This window comes from Anopheles merus, chromosome 2R (assembly GCF_017562075.2).
Source record: "Anopheles merus strain MAF chromosome 2R, AmerM5.1, whole genome shotgun sequence".
In the NCBI taxonomy this organism is placed as follows: Eukaryota; Metazoa; Arthropoda; class Insecta; order Diptera; family Culicidae; genus Anopheles; species Anopheles merus.
The window spans coordinates 1,674,919-1,696,716 of NC_054082.1; the positions used below are offsets into that span (position 1 = coordinate 1,674,919).

Here is a 21,798-nt window from a genome sequence, read left to right on the forward strand (position 1 = left end):
GATGTGTCAAAAAATCTGTGTTTAGTTTAACGGACTGAGTTCTGCGACTGTTCGTTGTTGAGGCAATGAAGGTGCTTGGAAACTATGGTTTTGTTTATTGCGTAACTAAAACCGTGTAAAAAAGGTAACATGCCATAACATTAGTAAAAATGAAACAAAAACGTATACAATAGCGCGACGATTTGAATTGAGTCGGTTGTAGGCTCGTTGCAGACTGCATGGAGAAGTGAGCCTGTGCAGTGTAAACTGACGGCTCTGGGGGAAAAAAAGAAACAAAAGCGTTGTCAAAAATCGTTGGCAAAAAAGCAAAGTAGCTGTGCGGAACGTTCTAGGACTTGATGGTGAACAGCGTTTAGCGGCAGATCGGCCTATTCAAAACAGCCAGTGATAACGTGCAAATTCCGCAACGATCCCATCACCAAATCAGCATGGAGGACGGCAAAGAAGAGGTAAGCGTGTAGTTACATTTCGTGTGATCCATTCCGGTCCGCTTGGGTGCAGGGCAGAGCAGGGCAGGGCTGGGCAGTGCAGTGAGATGTACGCAGCATTGGCGCAGGTGATGGCCAGCTGACGTTGAAGCATTCCGTCATTGCTGCTTTTTAAGGTGATCGATACCGATGGCCCTGCGATGGGGGAGGTGGTTAAAAGGGCACCTACTTTTGGCTGAATTGGTGAAACTATGCGACCCCTTTTGCTCTATGTTTGCTTGTATTGTATTGTACGATTCCTACTGAAGCTAGATTTGGTCAGCCGTGTCTTCTACAATCTTCATCAATGCCGCGCAATGAGACGGCGGCTTGGGTTGGGTACAAACGCTCATTGTCCTTGCGCTTGCTAGAGCAAAGATCCGGTTCGAATTGAAGGTAGCGTCTTCATTAAACATAGACCATACATATGGCGTCACATTAAGGTTAAGAAGACAGTTTGCGGGAAGAATGTGTGAAGAATGCGTCACCGACGCCCCATCCGCGGGTGCGATGATGCCATTCTTTGCGATTGATCGCACCTGGTCATGCAATGGGTCGGTAGTGATGGCTTATTTACCCAGCAGCTACATGTGCGGAAGTTGACTCCTCCGGCATGTGGGTGGTAATTTATCTAGCAGTAATCTTAGTGAAACGCAAACCGTGTGCGAGAAAACAAGTGGGAAAATGCGAACGTTTTGTTTGTTGTGACCTCGTTCGGAACACGCAGCAGTCGTAGCAGCTTGTTTCGAGCCCGTAGAGGCCCCTAGCTTGCATTGATCAAACTTTGGCGCGAAGTAATTCGTGTTTGACGCTAACTTCCTCGGGTTTGTTTCCCACGCTAGAAGGAAGCAGTAGTCCAACGGGAACAAGTACACATGGCGGGGATGTGGTGGGAAATAAAAACATCTTTCCTTATGTTGAAACTTTTGGCGGATGTTTGTTTCCGCCATTTCCGCTGCGATTCAGTCGTCCCCAGTTGGCGGACCGGGCTAGGACTGCGAATGGTTACTTCTTACTGGGGGAAAAAAACAAACTAATGCATAATGTTAATTCTTCACCAGCACCAATTCGTCGTGGACGATGTGAGCAAAATCATCAAGGAAGCTATAGAGACGACGATCGGAGGTAATGCTTACCAGCATGACAAAGTAAACAACTGGACCGGATCGGTGGTGGAAAGCTGCCTCAGCGTGCTAACTAAGCTACAAAAGCCGTACAAATATATCGGTAAGTCGGATTAAGTGTAAGGAACGCTGCGCGTTTCGACATGGATTCTTTAATTTATTGCTGTATATATGCATGCGCTATATGTTGTGTGTCGGTATAGTAGTGGCTATCTTTTCTTACGCGAGAATCTCTATCACGGTCTGTGTGGGGATGGCGGGTACTGGCGGGTGGGTGATTGGTACTGCTTATCCGCTGAAGCCAGCACGGAGACCGACACCAGCTTGGATTCCACCGCCGAACATTCCTTGCGAGCCAAAACCGGCTCCAAATCCGGCACCGAATCCGACGCGCGAGCCTACGCCTCCATTGAATCCAGTTGAAAGGCTCGATCCGGCACGCAGACCGCCGTTCAGAGCGCCACCGGCAGCTGCTTGCAGTCCTGCTCCGATACCTCCGATCGCGTTACGCACTCCTCCTATAATGCCAGTAGCGGCATTGGCCGCACCACCGAGGATACCCGCGCCAAGATTCACCGCAGATCCGGCAAGATTGCCAGCGGTACCTATGGCTGTTCCCAGCAAACCACCTGCCGTGTTGGTGAGGGCTCCGACAACCGGACGCAGAAGGCCGGGTCCTCGGAATCCTCCGCCGATGCCAATGCCAAAGCCTCCGCCGGCACCGCCACGGAAGCCGATTCCAGCGCCGAAACCGATTCCGGGTCTAATTCCGCGACCTCCGCAACCGCCAACTCGGACGGTGGTGGTGCCAGCAGCTGCCGTGGTGGTAGTTGCCGCGGCAGTGGTGGTAGCGGCAGCCGTCGTAGTAGAGGACAGATTGTTTAGAATTTGGGTGAGAATTGAGAGCAGGTTGGGGTCGCTCGCACTCAACACAACCGTTTGTCCATTGATGTTAATCGTAATCGAGATGGAGGGAGTGGCCGTTGTGGTGGTAGCGGCAGTAGTAGTGGTGGTAGCAGCAGCAGCAGTAGTGCTGGCCGTCGTAGCAGCAGTAGTGGCAGCAGCAGTGGTAGCTGCAGTAGTAGCTGCAGTAGTAGCGGCCGCTGTTGTCGTGGTCGTGGCAGCAGTCGTGGCAGCGGTAGTGGTCGTGGCGGCAGCGGTAGTCGTCGTAGCAGCAGTGGTAGTGGTCGTAGCGGCAGCAGTAGTGGTCGTAGCGGCAGCAGTAGTGGTCGTTGCTGCGACGGTAGTAGTAGCCGACAAGGCTGCAACAATAGCTGCGATCGTGGCTTGATCGGACGAGGCGACGGTTACGATACCTGAGAGCATACGGATATTGTGCGTAAAGTTGTTGGTGTTATGATTGCAACTATTTTCTATACTTACTTCCATTGATGTTAAACACTACAGTATTTCCTGTGGCGGTGGTAGTCGTGGCTCCGGCAGCGGTAGTCGTAGCAGCTGCCGCGGTAGTGGTGGTCGTTGGAGCAGCGGTAGTGGTGGTGGTCGTTGGTGCGGCAGTCGTGGTGGTTGCTGCTGCAGCCACGGTCGTGGCCACGGTGACTCCAATCAGTGACGACGATCCGAGGACTGTGACGCCGATGCCACCGATGCCGACCCCGATTTGCTGAAGCGTTGGGCCGGTGAACAAGCACACGGCGAGTAGGACGGCAGTAAGGAAGTGCTGCTTCATTTCGTCGAATGTCCGTTGAAATGAGTTGCTAAAGATAACCGATGATTCTGGTCTGATCGAAGATCCTTTGGTTTTATATACTCCTCAAGCGGGGCGCTGTTCAAAGCACTATGGTCAATCAATTGGGCTGTTCTTAAAAGCGGTAGCTTGAACTTAAAATCCTAAAACGACGCTATTGTTCTAGCGGAGAAAGTGCGTCAATTGGCAGAAAAGCTGGTTTTATGTTTGCAGTTTTTAGAATAGTATGATCGATTGTTCTACCGTTTTGTTTGGGTCTGATCTGACCTTAGAAATTCTGCGAGGGAACAGCTATCTCATTCGAATTGACTCGTGTACAAACAGTTTGTGTTTATGTGCTTAGATGGTATGGATTTTTCATATTGGCAAATTCTTAATAGCGAATTCATCTGAGGCCAATTCCAATCCAACCGTGGGTATGACTTTATAGTGCATCATATTGTGGGGCGCATTGGAATAGATCGAATTTTAGTTTTGCGCCAAAAGGGAGGCTTTGTCTACAGATGGGTGGCAGTAATGTGCAGGAGCGCGAAAGGGGCAATATATTAACGATTTTATTGCGACGCAACACCACACACCATTTCGGAGCCTTGCGTGCTGCACGCACTCTGTGGCTACTATGTTGTGTGATGGAATTAAATCATCGTAACGTTAGTGTTGTGTCGCTTTCGCATGTATCCATCGTTGACGAAATGTGTGTATCCGATTAAATGTTGTTGGAGTTGATTTCAAAAGCAAAATTTTCACACTTTTCTTTACCTTCTCTTTATTTTCATATGTTCTGCGTCTAGTAACGTGCATGATAATGCAGAAAAATGGAGCTGGATTGCATACGGCCAGCTCGTGCTACTGGAATAATGAAACCGACGGTTCTTGCACAGTGCGCTGGGAGAACAAGACCATGTACTGCATCGTGTCGGTGTTTGGACTTTCCATCTAAAGAAATCTTTCGACCAGGGTCATGCACAGGCACGTATTGGCGAGTGAACGAGCAATGATGTCTACTAATTTCCATAAAAAATACCGTCAATTTGGTTGATCTATAGCTGTATGAATGTTTTAAACGTCGTATTTCTTTCCCCGTATTCGGTTGCTGCGTATGGGTTTTTACAGAATTAGTCGCGCGATGCTGTATGAATTTACGTATCTTGTGCTTCTTTCTGCCGGTAGAATAACTTTTGAATATTAGAAATCGCCTTAGCCTGTGAGCTGATTTAATTTATTTTTATTGAATAATACTATTACGATTAATAGGAACTATCTGTCCGCTGACAGCATTTAGAATCGTATGGCAGTCTTTTGCCCCTTGTATGAAAGTTTTTCTCACCATCAGCAGCAGTTATAGTGTAAACATCAGCTATTTTGGAAGAGAAAATTGTAGAAATAACAGGCTCGGCAGCCCACTCTGTTGCACCTTTCCCTTTTAATCCTTCTGGTAGCCAGTTTTCGATAAAATAGTGTGATATGTCCAATGCAAAAATGAAATTGCAATGTAAGCCATAGCAATTAGGATAGCACCGGGCCCTACCCTCTATATCGTACGAGGCTGTGCAGCTGTCGGAAGGAAGCACTGTGTGGTGGAACGCTCCGACAAATGAAAGAAGAGAACAGTAGCAACTTATTGTGGTAGTACAGCAATTACCGACAATTGCTGTAGCACAATTTAGCAAGAACGACACACAACACACACAATTCATCTCGCTGTAAGTGATTGGGCTGCACGTGATGATAGGAAATGGATGATGATTGGCAATACAAGTTTTGTAAATTTTCGTGCTCACACAGCGAAATCGTAAGTAAAAAAAAGGGAGGAAACACTAAGAATTAGGATTATGACAGGTGTACGCTTTACAAAGGAAAAACGCATTGTTTTCGTTGAGTTAGCTGATAGAAGACGCGTTGATTAAACAACCATGTGTGAAGGATACACAATAGACGTAGAATATAAGAATTGATACACGGAGAGTTGCTGCAATACTGCTTACAATCTATTATAATTCACGAAAGAACGTAGTATATAGATGGCACATGATTGATTGGGAGCTACCGAAGTTAATCAAGCACATTACACAAGGCAGCGTGTTTTCATTGCCCTAAAACCTTTTGCGGCAGCCGAGACAGTCAGCGTACTCCACTACTCATCGTGAGAGCATCTGTGTCTACGCGGTAGGCAGGCACTGAAACGGATGAATCCACAGACTAAACACGTGCGTTGCGCCGGAGTGGGACGGGCCTGTCTGGTAAGTAAAAGCGTCACACTTTGAATGAAACAAACTTTTCATTGAAACATTAGATTGTATGAGATGGTGTGTGAAATAGTGTTGTATCCAGTTCTAGTTTTAGTTTTGTTTTGGTTCAATGGCATCGAATAGTATGGCAATAAATAAGCCATCTCTGTATCAATTCACATGTTGATACAGGTGGTCTTACAATACTATGATTTGTGGGATGTGCCCTGGACTTGGAGTGTTGTGTATGCCAATGTGCGATTAACCGGCGTGCGATGTTGTTGTCGGTAGTATATCAAGATTATGTGACATGTTACACCCCAATCGTCTTTTGTTGGTGTTCCTTTGTCCAACAACTTCCTCAAAGCAGCTTCTTTCTTGTTTTATCTGTCTTGATATTAATCTTGATTTCATTTCATTTGATTATTTTGATTCATATCAGAATGTTCGACTTTGCTGTTGTTCCTAAAGCGTGCCGGTTTTAAGTGCTCTTTATCCCATATATTTATTTTCAACCCAGCATTGCATATAGAGCACAGTTGCAGTGCTAAATACCACGAACAGCTTGTAGGAATTATGCTACGTCGAAGCATCACTCTCCACAACGGATAGATAGACCCGGGAACCTTCCAGGGATGTTTCACCGCGGGCTATTTTGTTGAGCAAACATTGATAGTAAATGTGTATCCTTTCTTTGGTCGGGTTCATATAATTAGCCATGAATTTTCATGATTCTTCGCTTGCACGTTCGCTGACTGACGGTCTGAGAACGGGTAAAAGGTTCTTTTTGATGAAAAATAAGGCGAATCAATAGTGAGCGTAGTAGTGGAGATGAATTTGTGAAACATAAGGGAGAGCTCCAAGCCATACTCTGGCTGAAAAATGCTAGTGGTTTGAACTTAGCGCGGGCGAAGTAGCAGCATCCGATGTATCGAATCCCCATTCACAGTTCAAAAACTGTGTCGGCAAACATGTGCAATAAATAATGCATCATCGGTAACGATATTATCTCAGCCAGGGCCATTGCAAAATGCTGGTGGGCTTGAGCGAAGCATACAGACAGACCCCGTTCCGGGCTGATCGGCTGGAGGGATTTACGGTGCTGCTAAATAGCAAATAGGCAACGGAAGCGGTGTAGAAAAGGAGAACGTACGATGATGACGTTTAATGCGGGTCAACATGCCACATGTTAGGAAAATGGCCGGAAGCAATAAAAAGGGTTCGGCCGGTTCCTCGCTCGGTGGACGTTTCGTTTGCGAGAAAGTGGAGCGCGTGTACCGGTTCCACGTTGCTTGGTCTTCCTACACCTGCCGAAGGAGAAGAAGGCTTCAAGTTCATGAAGCATCTCACGTGCGCGCATTTTCGTCTGCGTGGTATGCAATTTAGATGATGTAGTACGTATGGAGTTCCGAAGTACTTGCGAAGGATGCTAGAGAAACACGATTGGTACGGGGCATAGCAGTAGATGAGAGAGAGAGAGAGAGAGTACATGCCGAGAAGGATGGGAAGACAGGGAAGTATATGACTATCGTGACTAGCAGTGTAGCTAAGATAAGTTGTTCGTCCTTTTAGGGTTTGGTTGAAGTCAATCACGGGAAAATATTTCCCAGCTACTACGACGACCTCAGCCGACCAGGGAGAGGTGGAGTAGAATCAACGAGAGCAGCATCAAGCAATAGCCGGCGCCGTGTCCCAGCTGTACTTTTTTTTTGCGTATTCGCCTGAGAAAGTATGAAACGATAAAGAATTCCCACTTGAATGATTCAACGATGCATTCCGAATAGTCGTACAGTCGACGGCAACACTACGCCAAATAGGATGAATGAGCGTAATTGTATGAGGATGGCAATAGTTATGAAAAAGAAAGCTGAGAATACGAATACGACAAAAAACATAAATGAAAGTAAGCCAGGTACTTACTAATCCATTAGAAGGCGTTGTGACTTTGTAGCGTGTCCTTTAGGTAGTTTGCAGGTAAGCAGCGAGACTTTTTAATGTAATTATGAAGAGAACAATGCAAGAGTTGTATGGCTAGCTTGAATCTATTGAATTAATCATTTACATTACTAAATCAATATTGTATTTTTATCATAGATCATTATCATTCCTTCAGTGGTTGTGTAAATAAAACCCCTGTTGGAATGTAAGGATTATGAAACGGTCATTTTGAATTGTTTGCGGTTGTTTTGTCAATTGGGAATTAAAGGTTAAATGTATTTTCTGGCAGCACTGCCGATCGACAATTTCTTTGATCAAGTATGTGTGCGAATAAAGCGGCACTAGCGCATGAAACTCGATACGAGCCGGACGTGTTCTTTACTTTGTCTCCTTTGGCGATCGAAGACGACACAACAAAACACAACGTAGGGCGTAGAGGCGTCAAGGGGGAAAGGAACCAACAAACCATGTACCAGAACGCAACATTGGTGCCGTGACCAGGATGGTCTAGTATTTGCGGTTTGGTTTGACTGGTTAAAGTGAAGAGCTTTGTGTGATTTCTTTTGGCAAAAATCGCGTAACGCGTGTGAAATCTGAAAGTTCCGTATCGAGCGTTGGTGGATTTCTGAATAAGAAAAAATCGCGAAAGCGTGAGAAATCATTGTGCTAGTGGGTGTTCTTTGCGTGTGTATGCATTTTGTGTCGCGTATTAGAAATGTCGGTTAGTGAAGATTTTGCCGGTTTCTCTGACGCGTCGGGTTCGAACAATACAATGCAATACACACAAGCAGAAGATCTGGATATGATTATCCTAAAGCGCGAGCGCGACCGAGTCGTGCAATCGTTGACAAGAATCGACACGTTTTTGGCGCAGTACAAAGAGAGTGATTTCCCAGAATTGACGCCTCGTCTCGATCTATTGAACGAGCGTTGGAGGGAGTTTCAGACTTTGGCTCGAAATATTGGCGCAAAAGATTACAGTGAAGATAACGATGTGCTTTATGGTGAGATCGAAGACAAAGTCATGCTGTTGAAAGGAAAATTATTGGGAAAGCTGCGGGCTGGAGCGGAGATACCGAGTGTGAAACAGGAGCGCGTGTGCGATGATTATAATAGTGTTCGTTTGCCTCAGTTGACGCTTCCTCAATTTTCCGGAAAATATGACGAATGGCTCCCGTATCACGACATGTTTGTTGTTACTGTTCATGAGAACGAGAAATTGTCGCAGGTTGAAAAGATGCTTTATTTGAAGGGTTCTCTGAAAGGTGAAGCGCTGAAGGTGGTGGATACTTTGCAAGCCTGCAATTCGAATTATGACGTAGCTTGGGATGCTTTGAAAAAGCGATATTCTAACGAATATATTTTGAAAAAGCGTCATGTTAACGCGATGCTACAATGGCCACGGATGAAAGTCATGAACACGGTGGGTATTCATGGGCTTATCGATTGTTTCGAAAGGAACTTAAAAATTCTAAAGCAGTTAGGTGAAGTGACCGAACAGTGGGGATGTTTGATTATTCAGATAATCATTTCAAAGTTGGACGAAAGCACCCAACAAAAGTGGGAAAGGCACGTTGAAGAAAGTGAGCAAAAAACGGTGACGGATTTGTTAAACTTTTTGCGCACACAGACGCGCATAATGGACGCGTTTGCAGTGGATAGGCCAATGGCGGCGGGCAAATCTACAAGTGAACGTCGTGTTGCGTCTAATGTGGCTGCAGAAGCAAAGTGCGCAAAATGTGATGGATCGCACATGGTGGAAAATTGTGACTCGTTTCGGAGTTTAACGTTGCCGCATCGTCGTGAAGTGGTTGAAGCTAAGAAGCTTTGTCTTAATTGTTTGAGGCAAGGGCATTTTCAAGCCAAGTGTTGGTCACGTGCACGATGCAATATTTGCAATCGTAAACATCATTCCCTTCTACACGGTGAAAATGTAAGTGAAACGATCGGTCCGTCGGTTCGTGAAGAACTTCCATCTACCAGTGGCACGCAAAATGTGGTGGTGAACGCGTCATCGAACAGAGAGTGCACTTCTGTGTTATTATCAACGGCGATAGTGAGTGTGCGAGCGTGTGGTAACAAATGGTTGTCGGCAAGAGCATTGATCGATAGTGGGTCTCAGGTGAACCTGATGACAAAGGGCTTGGCTGCGCGGCTTAAGTTACCGCAATACGAAAGTAAAACGGCATTATCGGGAGTTGGACATTCGAAAGTGGACATAACGACGTCGGTAACGACTGTCATACGTTCCAAAAGTTGTAACTATCAAGAACGTATGCAGTTTCTAGTGTTGCCGAGAATTTCTAGCTACAGGCCGGTAACTGGAAATCAAATTAGCAGGCAGAATCTCCCGATGAATTTTGTGCTCGCGGATCCTAATTTCGATAGTGATGCGGAAGTGGATTTATTGTTGGGCTCCGAATTTTACGCGACTTTTTTGAAACCGGACAACCGTGGTAAAATTAGGCTCGAGCTACCAGCGCTCCCAACATTTATTAGCACTGTTTTTGGATGGGTTGCAACTGGGAAAGTTCCGCTGGCTTCTGAAGGCAGCAATTATGTTACTTGTGGCACGTGTACTAGGTTGGACGATTTAATTGAGCGTTTTTGGATTATTGAAGAAATACGTGAGCCGCTTCAACATAGTCAGGAAGAAAGGGATTGCGAAGCACATTTTGTGCAAACTCATCAGCGGGATAGTGAAGGGAGATATATAGTGAAGCTGCCATTTAAGTGTGACTTACAGAACCAATTGGGACCGTCCAGTGCGATAGCGAGAAAACGGTTCTTGCAGTTAGAACGACGTTTCAATCGGGACCCATGGTTGAAACAAAAGTATACGGCGGTTATCAACGACTACATCGACAAAGGGATTTTAGTCAAGGTGGCTGCGAACCCTGATTCTGAAGAAGCTCATGGTCATTATTTCTTACCGCATCATCCGGTAATCAAGGCGTCCAGTACCAGTACAAAGGTACGACCTGTATTTGATGGATCGGCCTCTACCGACGGTGGTAAGTCTCTTAATGATTTGTTAATGACTGGTCCTGTGATTCAGGAGAACTTGTTGGCGTTGTTGCTGAAATTTCGGATGAGGAGCGTGGCATTAGTGGCAGACATAAAACAGATGTATCTGCAAGTCAAGGTGCATCCCGACGACACTCGTTTTCAACGTGTATTATGGCGAGGCTCATCTGTTGAGTCCATCGAAGTCTACGAGTTGCAGCGGGTCACATTTGGACTTGCACCGTCCTCCTTTCTGGCCATTCGAGTACTGCAGCAATTGGCAATTGATGAAGGGGAAAACTTTCCCTTGGCGAGACAGGCGTTGTTAGAGGACTTCTATGTCGATGACTACATTGGTGGTGCCTTTAGCGAAGAAGAAGCAGTTAGGTTGCAAGCTGAGCTGACGCTATTGTTGAGAAAGGGCGGATTTCATCTAACTAAATGGAATTCTAACAAACCAGATGTTTTATTTAGCGTTTCAGCGGAAGACAGAGCAACATCCAACGTTAAAATGTTTGAAGTTCCAGAGGAGCCAATAAAAACTCTAGGTATCGCGTGGCTACCAGAATCGGACCAACTGTACATAGACTCGAACATTCAGATGAACAACGAGAGCTGGTCCCGTAGAAAGGTTTATTCTTTGGTAGCACGTATATACGACCCTTTGGGGCTGGTGGCTCCTGTGACATCTTGGGCCAAGATAAATATGCAATCGTTGTGGTTGGCAACTGATGACTGGGATGAAGAAATACCGGCTGTCATGCAAGAACGATGGTATGCTTTTCAATCACAACTCGGGTTGCTGAAGGAGGTTAAGTTTTCGCGCCATGCTGTTGTGCATAATCCTGTTGCTGTTCAACTACATTGCTTTTCGGATGCATCTGAAGCGGCTTATGGGGCATGCGTGTATGTTAGAACGATTGGTAGCAGCGGGGAAATGGTAGTTGAGTTGCTTGCTGCAAAGTCTCGTCCTGCGCCGTTGAAAAGAGTCAGTTTGGCCCGGTTAGAACTTTGTGGAGCATTACTGGCAGCAAGGTTGCAGAAAGTGGTACGCCAAGCGTTAAGAATTCCAGACGTGGAAACCTTTATGTGGACTGATGCGACAATCGTGTTGCATTGGATTCGAGCACCATCCCATTCTTGGGCTACGTACGTAGCGAATAGGGTATCCGAAATTCAGGAATTGACGCATGGCTACAAATGGATGCACGTGAAGGGCGTTGACAATCCTGCCGATATTGTATCGCGTGGAGCTATGCCGAACGAGCTGTTAGCATCGAAGCTGTGGTTCCATGGTCCCGGGTGGTTACAACTATCAGAGGAAGAATGGAAGAAGAATGCCAGCGGTGTGTTGGCAATTCCCGAAGAGGAGTTATTGGAACGAAGGAAGAGCTCATTGGTGGCCGCAGTAAGTAGCGAGAGCGATGATTGGTGTGATAGGTTTTCCAACTATGACAAATTACTGCGGATCACTGCGTATTGTATGAGATTTATTCGTTGTTGCCAACGAAAGCTGGATCCTAAACACAAAGGTGTTTTGTTGGTGAGCGAGCTAGCAGAGGCGAAAATTCGACTGGTGAAAAGAGAACAACGGATATACTTTGCGGCTGAGATCAAGGAGTTGTCTGCTGGACAAACGATACGTCCCAAATCATCACTGAAGACATTAGGAGCTTTTTTGGACGGTGATGGTTTGCTCCGAGTTGGTGGCCGCTTGCATCGCGCTAAAGCCATGCAAGTTTGTAGCAGATTTCCGTTGGCGCTACCCAAGAAGTCACGATTTACTATGCTAATGGCAGAATATTATCATCGATTGGCACTTCATGGTGGGCCAACTGCAACATTGAGCGCACTCAGGAGAGAATTTTGGCCAATTCAAGGACGATCTTTGGTCAATAGTGTTTGCAGAGGCTGTCTGGTATGCTTCAGGATGAATCCCGTGTTAGTTCAACAACCACCAGGACAGCTACCCGTGTCGCGTGCTATGCCAGCTCGACCATTTTCGATCGTAGGGGTTGATTTCTGTGGACCCATTTACTTGAAGCCGGTGCATCGCCGAGCAGCAGCGGAAAAAGCATATATTTCAATCTTTGTGTGTTTTTCAGTAAAGGCTGTTCACATCGAGCTTGTGGAGTCTCTATCAACTCATGCATTTCTAGCGGCGTTTCGTCGGTTTGTGGCAAGACGGGGTTTGCCCAGCGAGGTCTATTCCGACAACGGTCTCAACTTCCAAGGAGCGAGTAAGGTGATCGATGACTTCTACACGTTGATGAACAGCGATTCGGCGGTGGAAGATATATCGAGGTATGCTGTTGGCGCTGGCGTTAAGTGGCACTTCATCCCACCCCATGCACCGAACTTTGGCGGCCTTTGGGAGGCAGCGGTAAAAGCGGCAAAACGCGTCCTACTGAAGGTTGTTGGTGATCGGCAGCTGGCGTTTGGGGAGATGTCGACGGTACTGGCACAAGTGGAAGCTCAACTCAACAGCAGACCGCTTACACCGTTGTCGGAGGATCCGGAAGAACTTGATGTATTGACGCCGGGGCATTTTCTAATCGGTGCTCCAATGAACGCTCTACCGGAGCCTGACGTGGGTGATGTACCAATCAATAGATTGAAACGGTATGAGGAATTGCGTAGAGTGGTACAGAATCATTGGGCGCGTTGGCGTAGGGAATATTTTAGCGAACTACATAACGAACATCAACGCGGCAAGGCAGTAGTAGAGCTAAAGGTAGGACAAATGGTCCTGTTGAAAGAGGATGGGAAGACTCCTCACCATTGGCCAATGGGACGGATTGCTGAGGTATTTCCTGGCCCAGATGGCGTAGTGAGAGTCGTTAGTATCAGGACTAGGAATGGCTTGTATAAGAGGCCAGCGAATAGGATTAGTCTTCTTCCGTTTGAGAGAGTGAATTAGATATCATAAAGGCATTTTGTGAAGTAACGGCAAGAAGTAAATTTGGTAAATTTAGGTGGCCGCTATGTTGGAATGTAAGGATTATGAAACGGTCATTTTGAATTGTTTGCGGTTGTTTTGTCAATTGGGAATTAAAGGTTAAATGTATTTTCTGGCAGCACTGCCGATCGACAATTTCTTTGATCAAGTATGTGTGCGAATAAAGCGGCACTAGCGCATGAAACTCGATACGAGCCGGACGTGTTCTTTACTTTGTCTCCTTTGGCGATCGAAGACGACACAACAAAACACAACGTAGGGCGTAGAGGCGTCAAGGGGGAAAGGAACCAACAAACCATGTACCAGAACGCAACAACCCCTTTTACCTTTCAGGCGAGAAAGTAGCCTAACAATGTTTTGGAAACACTTTTGAAAGTAAGACACGCGGGGAACCATAGGAACGAACTTGCAACTTTGAACTTAAAATAATAACCCCCAAAAGGACCGATCGTTGGATATCGATGTATGATTGAAGCTCATACTCATATTCCCTTTCCCGAGAGGCCAGCTGTGGCAAAGGCAGTCGTACATCGCATTCTTTGCAAGATTTGTTCTCTTCCAAAGGAAAAGACAAGAGAATGGCGAAATGCCACAACTAGCACCAAGGACGAGAGTGGAAGTAGTGAAGTGGATGATTTTCTGCTATGCGCGCGGGTGGTTATGCGAAACATGCACATGCGGTGAAAGGAAAACATACGCCAAACAGCTGTTTTGATTGAGCAAAAAAGCATGCTCGAGAGAGAGAGGGAAGAAAGCACGTGGGAGAGTAATGAATTCGAGAGACGAGGAGAAAGCGAGAGAGCATTTCCATGAGATGAATCAACTGTTGGAAGTTCATGAAATTGTATCCGATTGAAGGCAAACACTCTTTCCAGCATGTATTCGGGATTATTTTGTTTTATTTAACAAGTTTGTTCAATATTGCTTCATGTTACCAGTGGTGAATGAGTTTAAAAATAATTGTATAAATTGTTACTCATATATATTTTCTCTTATTTTTTACAGATTTCGGTTTAACGAAAACATGAATGGATATGGCCCCAGTACCAACATACATCGTTTATCCTATATCCCTACATTCCCTAACATTCCCTTTATATTTATGCTTTATGAAATGAAGGAATGTTCTGAAATGGTATTAAGAACGCTAGTTAGTGTGTGATTTTCTGTTTTAGCGTATTTTAATTCGTCAGTTTCCTATTACAATGATTGATGAGAAAAATATCATATATGACCTAATAAGCCAAATACTCTCTGGTCAGGAAGAGATATTCCAAAGTCGGATGAATTCTTTCTGTTTTACGCTGCAAACTTGTTGTAGTACAGGCGACGATGGGAAACTACGCTTAATGATGGTAATGTTTAAGCGGGAGAGAAATTTTAAGGGCGAATGAACACGTTCACGAACTCTCTCACTTTCCGCTCTTCACGTGCAGTCAAATATGTTTCAGTAAGTATATTTGAATTTAAAACATTTTTTAACCCAATTGTACAATGTTTAAATGAACCTTGAAGATAGCTTGGACAAATGTTAAGAGGAAACGGAAACTGTTTAAGATGAATCATAGTGCCTAACGCTAGCCTATTACACGCTAATTGTATCGGATATTTCAAACGTTGAACACGGGAGATGAACCACATCATGAACACTGCGAGAAGCGATGATCGAAAAATAGAGAAACAGAGAGCTTGAAGCCGGAGAGTACGGGCGACATTGGCCAGTCGCGAAATATTCGATGCGTTTTCCGTTACGAGACTTCTACCGGAGCGGTCGTGCTAAGCAGACGAGTGCTGCCCTTCCGCAGATTCGCACGAAAAGTTGGCAGCTTACGTAGTAATTGTGAACCGTCGAGTGAGTGAGCTGCAGCAAACTGCATTGTCCCTTTGTCAAGTTGTTCGCACGTGTATGAAAACCATTTGAAAGACTTCGGAAAAAGCAAAAAAAAACTAACATCGCGAAACGTGCTGCGTTAATTTAGCCGTTAATTGGCTATCGTAAAGCCGGTCGATCGAGTTGAGAGTAAATTGAATGAATAATTAAAGCGCTTCACGATCGCGGACCGCCGGACAGCTTCGACATTCTACGTCAGGTAATTACAAACCCCCCCCTCGTGCGTGGTTACATCTACCCCCCCCCCCTCTTATCTGCCCGGGTCCGGGTCGCTATTTAGATCACAGACTGTGAGTGTGTGATCGCGTTTACAAAGGGTTTCTCCTCCACTGCCGTGCGTGCGGGGGAAACATTCCAACCCACATTCGAATTCTATCGAAGGAGGCGGGTGAACTAAAAAAAAACCCCAACATCCCAACGCAGAATTGAAAGGCAGTGAACCGTTTGATGTGTCAAAACCTGACCTAAAGTTCCCGCCTTACACATTTGCTCTAGCAGCAGCAGGCGAAGAAAACGTGGAGTAGCGAAAACGGAAAAGTGAGTGTTACATTTCAAGAATCTGCGCGCAATACGCCCCTTACGTACACCCCGCACACGCTACCGGGGGCCTTTCCCGAAACGCCGTGTGACGGTCAAAACAAACAAGCCAGTAGTCAGTAGCGGGACGGGCGGCAGGTTCTCTCAAGGAAAAAGCGGGCGGAGGGCAAACATCATCCCGCTTCTCATACACGCACAGAGCAGCGTCCCTGTTACGTTTTGTTTACCGACGAAGCGTAAGTTTTTGGCCGCGTGATAGCGGTGGTAAAGTGGTGCGGGAATATTTGATTGCTTATCCAATTGGTACGGTGTTCGGGTTTTTGGCGGAAGTTTGCCCCGAAGCTGTGCGTGTGTGTGTGTGTGTGAAGAAGGAACGGTCGCAAAACATCCAGGTGGTGTACCGGAGTGAAAGGGCGACAGAAAACATTTTGCAATTCGATTGCTCTTGGATGAGCAATCCAAGCAACTGGCAATTGGAGTGTCTCAGAAACGAAGAACCGTTGGACTGCCGGACTTTTCCCAGCGCAGTAGCTTTGTTGACGATTAATTATTCATAGTTTTTACAAAACCTTTTTGCAGCCAAAGTCCCAAGTGTATAAAGTGTGTACCAGCGAAGCTGCCACGACCGAGTGCATGTGTTGTTAAACGTATTGGAAAAGTTGCAATATTTAAAAAAAATAAAAAGCTGTGCAGTGAAATCTTGTTTTGTGATTCGCGTTTCGCGCCATTAGTGAAAAAGTGCGGCATACGATTGCATATGCCTCCGCGGTGTGTGGATTGCAAAAGTCCAAAGTGTCCAAAGTGAAACAGAGGCCCCTGAGTAGCGGTATCCTGTTTGGCTCTCGGAAGAAGCCTATACCGATCCTGAATTTCCCATTTCCTGGAACTCTTGCCGAAAGCAGACACAGGCAGATAAGCATTTTGTTCGCATACATCCAAGAACGCCGTCGATTGAACGACTCAACATGAACTACATCAGCGCGATTGGGATACTAACGGGTAAGTCAGCAGCACTGGTTAGTGGCACTGGGAAGGGTAGCGATGCTCTTCTGTCGTTGTCGATTGATTAATTATGGATGACAGCACGCAAATTGAGATGGTCGATGCGTTCCCTGCCATTTGGGGTTGCGTTGCTTCTCAGAGCGGAACTCGTTCTGAATGACGTCGTTATTTTTATTTATCGAACGTTTGACAGTCATTGTCTTGGACGTACGATGTTAAATTATTCGTAACGATAATGACTGATTGCGCTAAATAAGTGCTTCTGGAGTGTATAGTCCATCAGTGTCCTTTCAGGACGATTTCCTATCATGAACATCAGCATTTGAGAGGCCGTAACAGCCTTGATGCAAGACATGAATAATGGTAGGCAGAGGCTTGCAAATGAAGGACATTTCCTTTTGCGAAATATAAAAAGCCATACTGAAGCGCTATCACACAAAGTGCCATCAAGAAGCCATTCCCGCGCTTCGATTATGCGTACATAGCCTACTGTGATGTGAACTCACCGATTGCACCTCACCGATTGCCTAAATATCCAAAACACTATCCCATTTGCATTGACTTATGGACTCCGATCAATCTGATGTGTAAATGAGACACTTTGGTACAGTTCCGCTCTCCGAAGGATGATTACTATCGCTTGCAAAGACCACCCGATACTTCCGGCGATAAGATCCCTGAACGGTCCCCTACAGGGTGTGAAAAAAGTCTACCCAAAGTCAACCATTTACATCAAATTATCGGCGGAGCATCCAGCTTTGGCTGTGCTTTGCTTCCTTCTGGCCCGTAGCAAGGCGTCAGACACGGCTTGTTTACATTTCGCAGGTTTTGGTTTGGTTTTTGGCTTTGAATGGCTATTTGTTTTGTCAGGCGTCATGGGTGGGTAAGGGTCTGCAGGGGGAGTCCGTTTGGCAGCGCAGCGGTACCCTAAATTGCCCATCTGTCGCTGGTGATGGCGCAGGAGGCACGCAGGTCTTATGTCAACACTGTCCGTGATTCTACACAGCCTGCAAACAGCAAACGTACGACGGTGTTCGGTCTTGGAACCGTCCTCTTCTCGCTCGAAGGTGTAGGTACGCTTGCTGGGTGTACATCGCGGCTGTATTAGAAGGTAATTTTGCGATAAGCATTCCTTTTTTTTGCTGTCGAGCCTTTCGCTTGCTTCGCCTCTCTGTTTTGGGCTGTGGCTCCAGGTACTTACTACATGTTCTTTTCGTCGCGCCTTCGATTGAGTCGAGCAAACAGGAAATGGCAAAAACAAGTTCTGTGCCAGGGCCTGCGTCGTGTGCCCGCCTGTCTGTACCACTCCAGAAGAGCTCAAGCGCCTAGTTCTTCTTCGGCAGGCCGTGTGACGGGTTGTTGCGTTGGTCAAGTGCGTTCCCTCTGCCTTCGTTCATTTGATATCGTGCGTACTTATCTTGGCGCTTGTGTGCTTGCCTCCCTGCCTGCCTGCCTGCCTGCCTGCCTGCCTGCCTGCCTACTTTGAACGCCTTAAGGCGCAGAGCGCCGACCTCTCGAGAGAACCATAAAGCATGGTGTGTGCCTGGCGTAAAGTTTTTGTTATGTATCCTCGGTGTTATTGTTTTTGTTGTGTTTTTTCTCCTACGGAGTTTTACGAGCTCTCCCCTGTATCTTGCCATAAGTCCCCTTTCTCCAAACGCTGCAAAAGATATATTTCTTTCAGATGTGTTTTCGTTGGGATAGAATATTGCTGGTTTTTTGTGTGTTGTTGGTGGTTTTTTATGTTGTGACTGTTATGCTGTGTTATTCCATCCCTTCAAACTAGGCGACAAAAAGAACAGGCGTCACGCCAAAGGAAAGGGAACAAGTTTCCCACCGAAACACGGCCCATGATGTTAGTCTGCTGCTGCTCCCCTCTAACCCTTATAATATTGATGACTGAGCGTTTCATGGTTGATCGTGGTGGGGGAAGGCAGTGCCTGGCTGGATTGGATTGATTAACATGCATCGATTATCATCTCAATCATCAAATTAGTACGATTGATGAGGTGCCATTAATATCTCACTTCTCCTCGCAGAGACACCACAACAGGGCATTCAAGCGGTGGCAGCAACGTCTCATTCAACCGGCAATGTCATAATCAAAGGGCGACCCTGAAGACGCACGAGAAAAAGAATAAGAAGAAAAAGAACCCAGAACCGTTGCTTTGAATTGGCGGGTTTGGAGTGGTCTAATCATAAGCGGCACGCACCGCATTTTGTGTGTGGCTTTTTCCAGCAAACGAAGAAATCGAACAGTATATAAAAAAAGGCGGTTTTAAATGATGGTTCTTGTTAGGATATTCTGTTTCTGTCGGTCAACATGTCCAAAAAACCAAAACGTGGAAAAGGGGTGTGCGTATGGTTGTGACCGGAAATAAAAATGACCTACGCAGGGATTAGGCGAGAAGGGTAGGGACAACCAGCACGACTTTCGATGCAGGAATCGCCGCCCCTACCGTGTCTTGATGTAGTCCTAAAGCCTCCCTACCTAGCAGTTAGCTGATGGCATCTTGCTGTGTGGAGAAGAAAAGGTTCCGGAATGAAGAGAGACCTTTCCCAGCAGGACTCTGAAAGCTTGACTTGCCGAGCAAAGGAATGCGAACCTTTCTTAGCCGGATGGCGCTAGCAAAAGAGCGCTGCCGAAAGAAAAGAGGCGGGTTTATCCCCGAACTCGGCCCGGTAGTTCGGTAGTTCGGGCAGAAGAAAAACAAAGTGAACCCAAATTAATGGTTTCTAGAATGACTGCTGCAGCGTACACCGTCCCTTCTTATTCGATACTGCCAGGGCGAATGGACAAGGCAATGAAGGACGGTGTCGTCTTTACGCCTGGCCGGGGGTTAGCTTGGGAATGTTTCGTATCGAAGGTAGCACAACAGCAGCACCACAGTGCAGCTAAAGCACATGCTTTGTTTAGGGCAGGTTTTTGGCGTGATAATGAGATAATCAATGGAGATGATCTTTAATTAGGGTTTGCTGCTTGGACCTCCTTTTCGTTGCAGTGGTGGCACTATTGCCAATAGAGCCACCATATCCCCTATTCTCGTCTGCAGCAGCAGCAAAGCATGGGTCGATTTAATTTGGACACTGTGCTCTGTTTGTTCGGTTCTTATCGAAGGTACGCTATCGGGTTGTTCTCGATTGCAAATTCTGCAGCAACGGCAAGTTGCTTTAGAAGTGTTCCTTTAGAGTGTATAAACTTTTCGACATAAAACTAGGAAGCACCTTCCGAGCCAAGGTGGGGTGATGTTTTTGAGGTAAAGGATTTTGCTTAAAGTTTTCTCCAAAGATGCCAAAGAAAGTGTGTGTTTCGAGGGTTGAGGAGGAGGGATTTATATTTTTGCATGATTAAACAAACTTAAAAGGTAGAGTCAACATGTGTACATTGTGTTGCAAAGTTGTTCGGTTGACACATCAACAACACTTTCGTTCTCGTTGTTAGCAATTATTGCAAGTACTTTTGTTTGTTCCAACCGTCTAAACGATCTAAATTGTCGTTGTTTTTGTTATTCTTGCCTGTCTGCTGGTGAGCCGATGCCGGACGGTTGACGGTTCACTATTAATGACACCGTTGATCGATAATTCAGTGTGTCCATTTTTGACGTTGAATGATGATCGATCGATGCTAGTGCGTGCGGTCACTTTGAGTTAAAATCACGGAGAGAAAGAGAGAGAGAAGGAGAGAGAGAATAAAAAACCGTCAATCAACCCCCCGTCAAGGGGTGTGGGACTGGTTTCTATTGATCTTGATATGATACCTTCGGGCGGCCCGAATAGATAGCAAGCGCGATTATGCTCCGCTGGTTTTGTTGTACGCTTCGTCCATCACGTATGGGTTGACCCCGTCTTGAAGAACGTTGTCGTGTTGTCGTGTGGCGGCAATATAAATGTGCGTACCCGCTGTTACTTGTCACAGATCCGCAACGATAGCGGGTCTGAGTTATGAGTGCGGCTAGACGACGACCACGACGACGACGAAACGTCCAGTTCTGGGTGGTTTTGTGTGAGTTTTTTAAGCTGTTCCGCTACGGGGACAATCCCCAGGACTTGCTGCACAGGAGGTTTGATTATGGGGACATCCCGGGGAGTATGGAGCATGCTTCCGGTTCATGTTTTCGGTAATCCGCGGTCGTTGCTATTGGACTGTTGTTGAATCTGTCGCGCAATAAACTCGTCAAATAGATCAACAGATAAAATTTGCCGGCCATTTAAGGTCCGACGGCTGTTTGATTCTTGACCCCCACGCTCCCTGCTGGCGAGCGGGGACAGAACATTCGCCAGAACTTTTCACTTTCCTTTGTTTGAATCGGTAATCGGTTGAGCAGTTGTGCTGTGGACTGGCCCATCAGCCAGCGGTCAGCTGGTCAGCGGTCGGTGGTTGGCGCAGTTCCACTACCGAGTGCGGAACAATTCAAACATCCTTTTTCACCCCTCCCTGCTGCTGCTGCTGCACCGCCAAGCATGTGTACACCGGGGGAGAGGGAGAGGGCAATAAAACTAATTCCCTTCCACAATAAATCTGTTTAAAGCCCTTTCTCATACCGGCTTGATCCCGACTTTTAGGATTACGGTCCAACGTGTAACGAGCATAAGTAGGAAGGGAGAGAGAGAGAGAAAGGAGAGAGGCGCTATGGAAGCGAACTGAGGCGGACGGAGCCATTCCGTTGTTTGTCTCTGGTTTTATGTTTACGGCTGCGAACCGTGGATGTGTCACCCCAACAGCCCGCGGTCCGACTGGTGGCAAGGAAGTGTGTGTGTGTGTGTGACAACATCTGCTCAATCGGACGCTACCCGATGGTCGGCATTAAAACCGAAATTGTTCCCGCGGTCAGAAAAGTTGAATGCGCTTTTGTTTGATGGCAGTTTGTTCTTTTTTTCATAATGTTTTCAACCGTTTTCCGTTCATTTTTTCCGCTTTGTTGTTGTTTCATGTTTACT

The 21,798-nt window shown here is 46.3% G+C and overlaps 3 protein-coding genes across 6 annotated transcripts in view; 2 read left to right on the forward strand and 1 right to left on the reverse strand.

The window, feature by feature from the left end:
* Positions 1-274: 274 nt before the first annotated feature.
* On the forward strand, positions 275-4,350 carry LOC121589159 (dynein light chain Tctex-type). Its single transcript, XM_041907837.1, has 3 exons — positions 275-449; positions 1,529-1,694; positions 4,091-4,350. The coding sequence occupies exons 1-3, from the start codon at positions 429-431 to the stop codon at positions 4,237-4,239; spliced, it is 336 nt and encodes a 111-aa protein (XP_041763771.1). The 5' UTR covers positions 275-428; the 3' UTR covers positions 4,240-4,350.
* On the reverse strand, positions 1,728-3,357 carry LOC121589158 (cell wall protein DAN4-like). Its single transcript, XM_041907836.1, has 2 exons — positions 2,975-3,357; positions 1,728-2,907 (listed from the first exon to the last, which is right to left on the reverse strand). Exons 1-2 carry the CDS (start codon positions 3,279-3,281, stop codon positions 1,880-1,882), a joined length of 1,335 nt encoding a protein of 444 aa, XP_041763770.1. The 5' UTR covers positions 3,282-3,357; the 3' UTR covers positions 1,728-1,879.
* A 10,812-nt stretch (positions 4,351-15,162) lies between the features above and the next one.
* LOC121588578 overlaps positions 15,163-21,798 on the forward strand; it is a 74,053-nt gene continuing 67,417 nt past the window's right edge. Inside the window, exons 1-2 of one of the 4 annotated variants that reach the window (XM_041906652.1) lie at positions 15,163-15,520; positions 16,416-16,857. In XM_041906652.1, the coding sequence (XP_041762586.1) occupies positions 16,824-16,857 (34 nt within the window). In that variant the 5' untranslated portion in view covers positions 15,163-15,520; positions 16,416-16,823. Of the gene's footprint in view, positions 15,521-15,770; positions 15,859-16,415; positions 16,858-21,798 lie in introns of those variants that run through there. The other 3 variants (XM_041906651.1, XM_041906653.1, XM_041906654.1) reach the window with 3 other exon arrangements.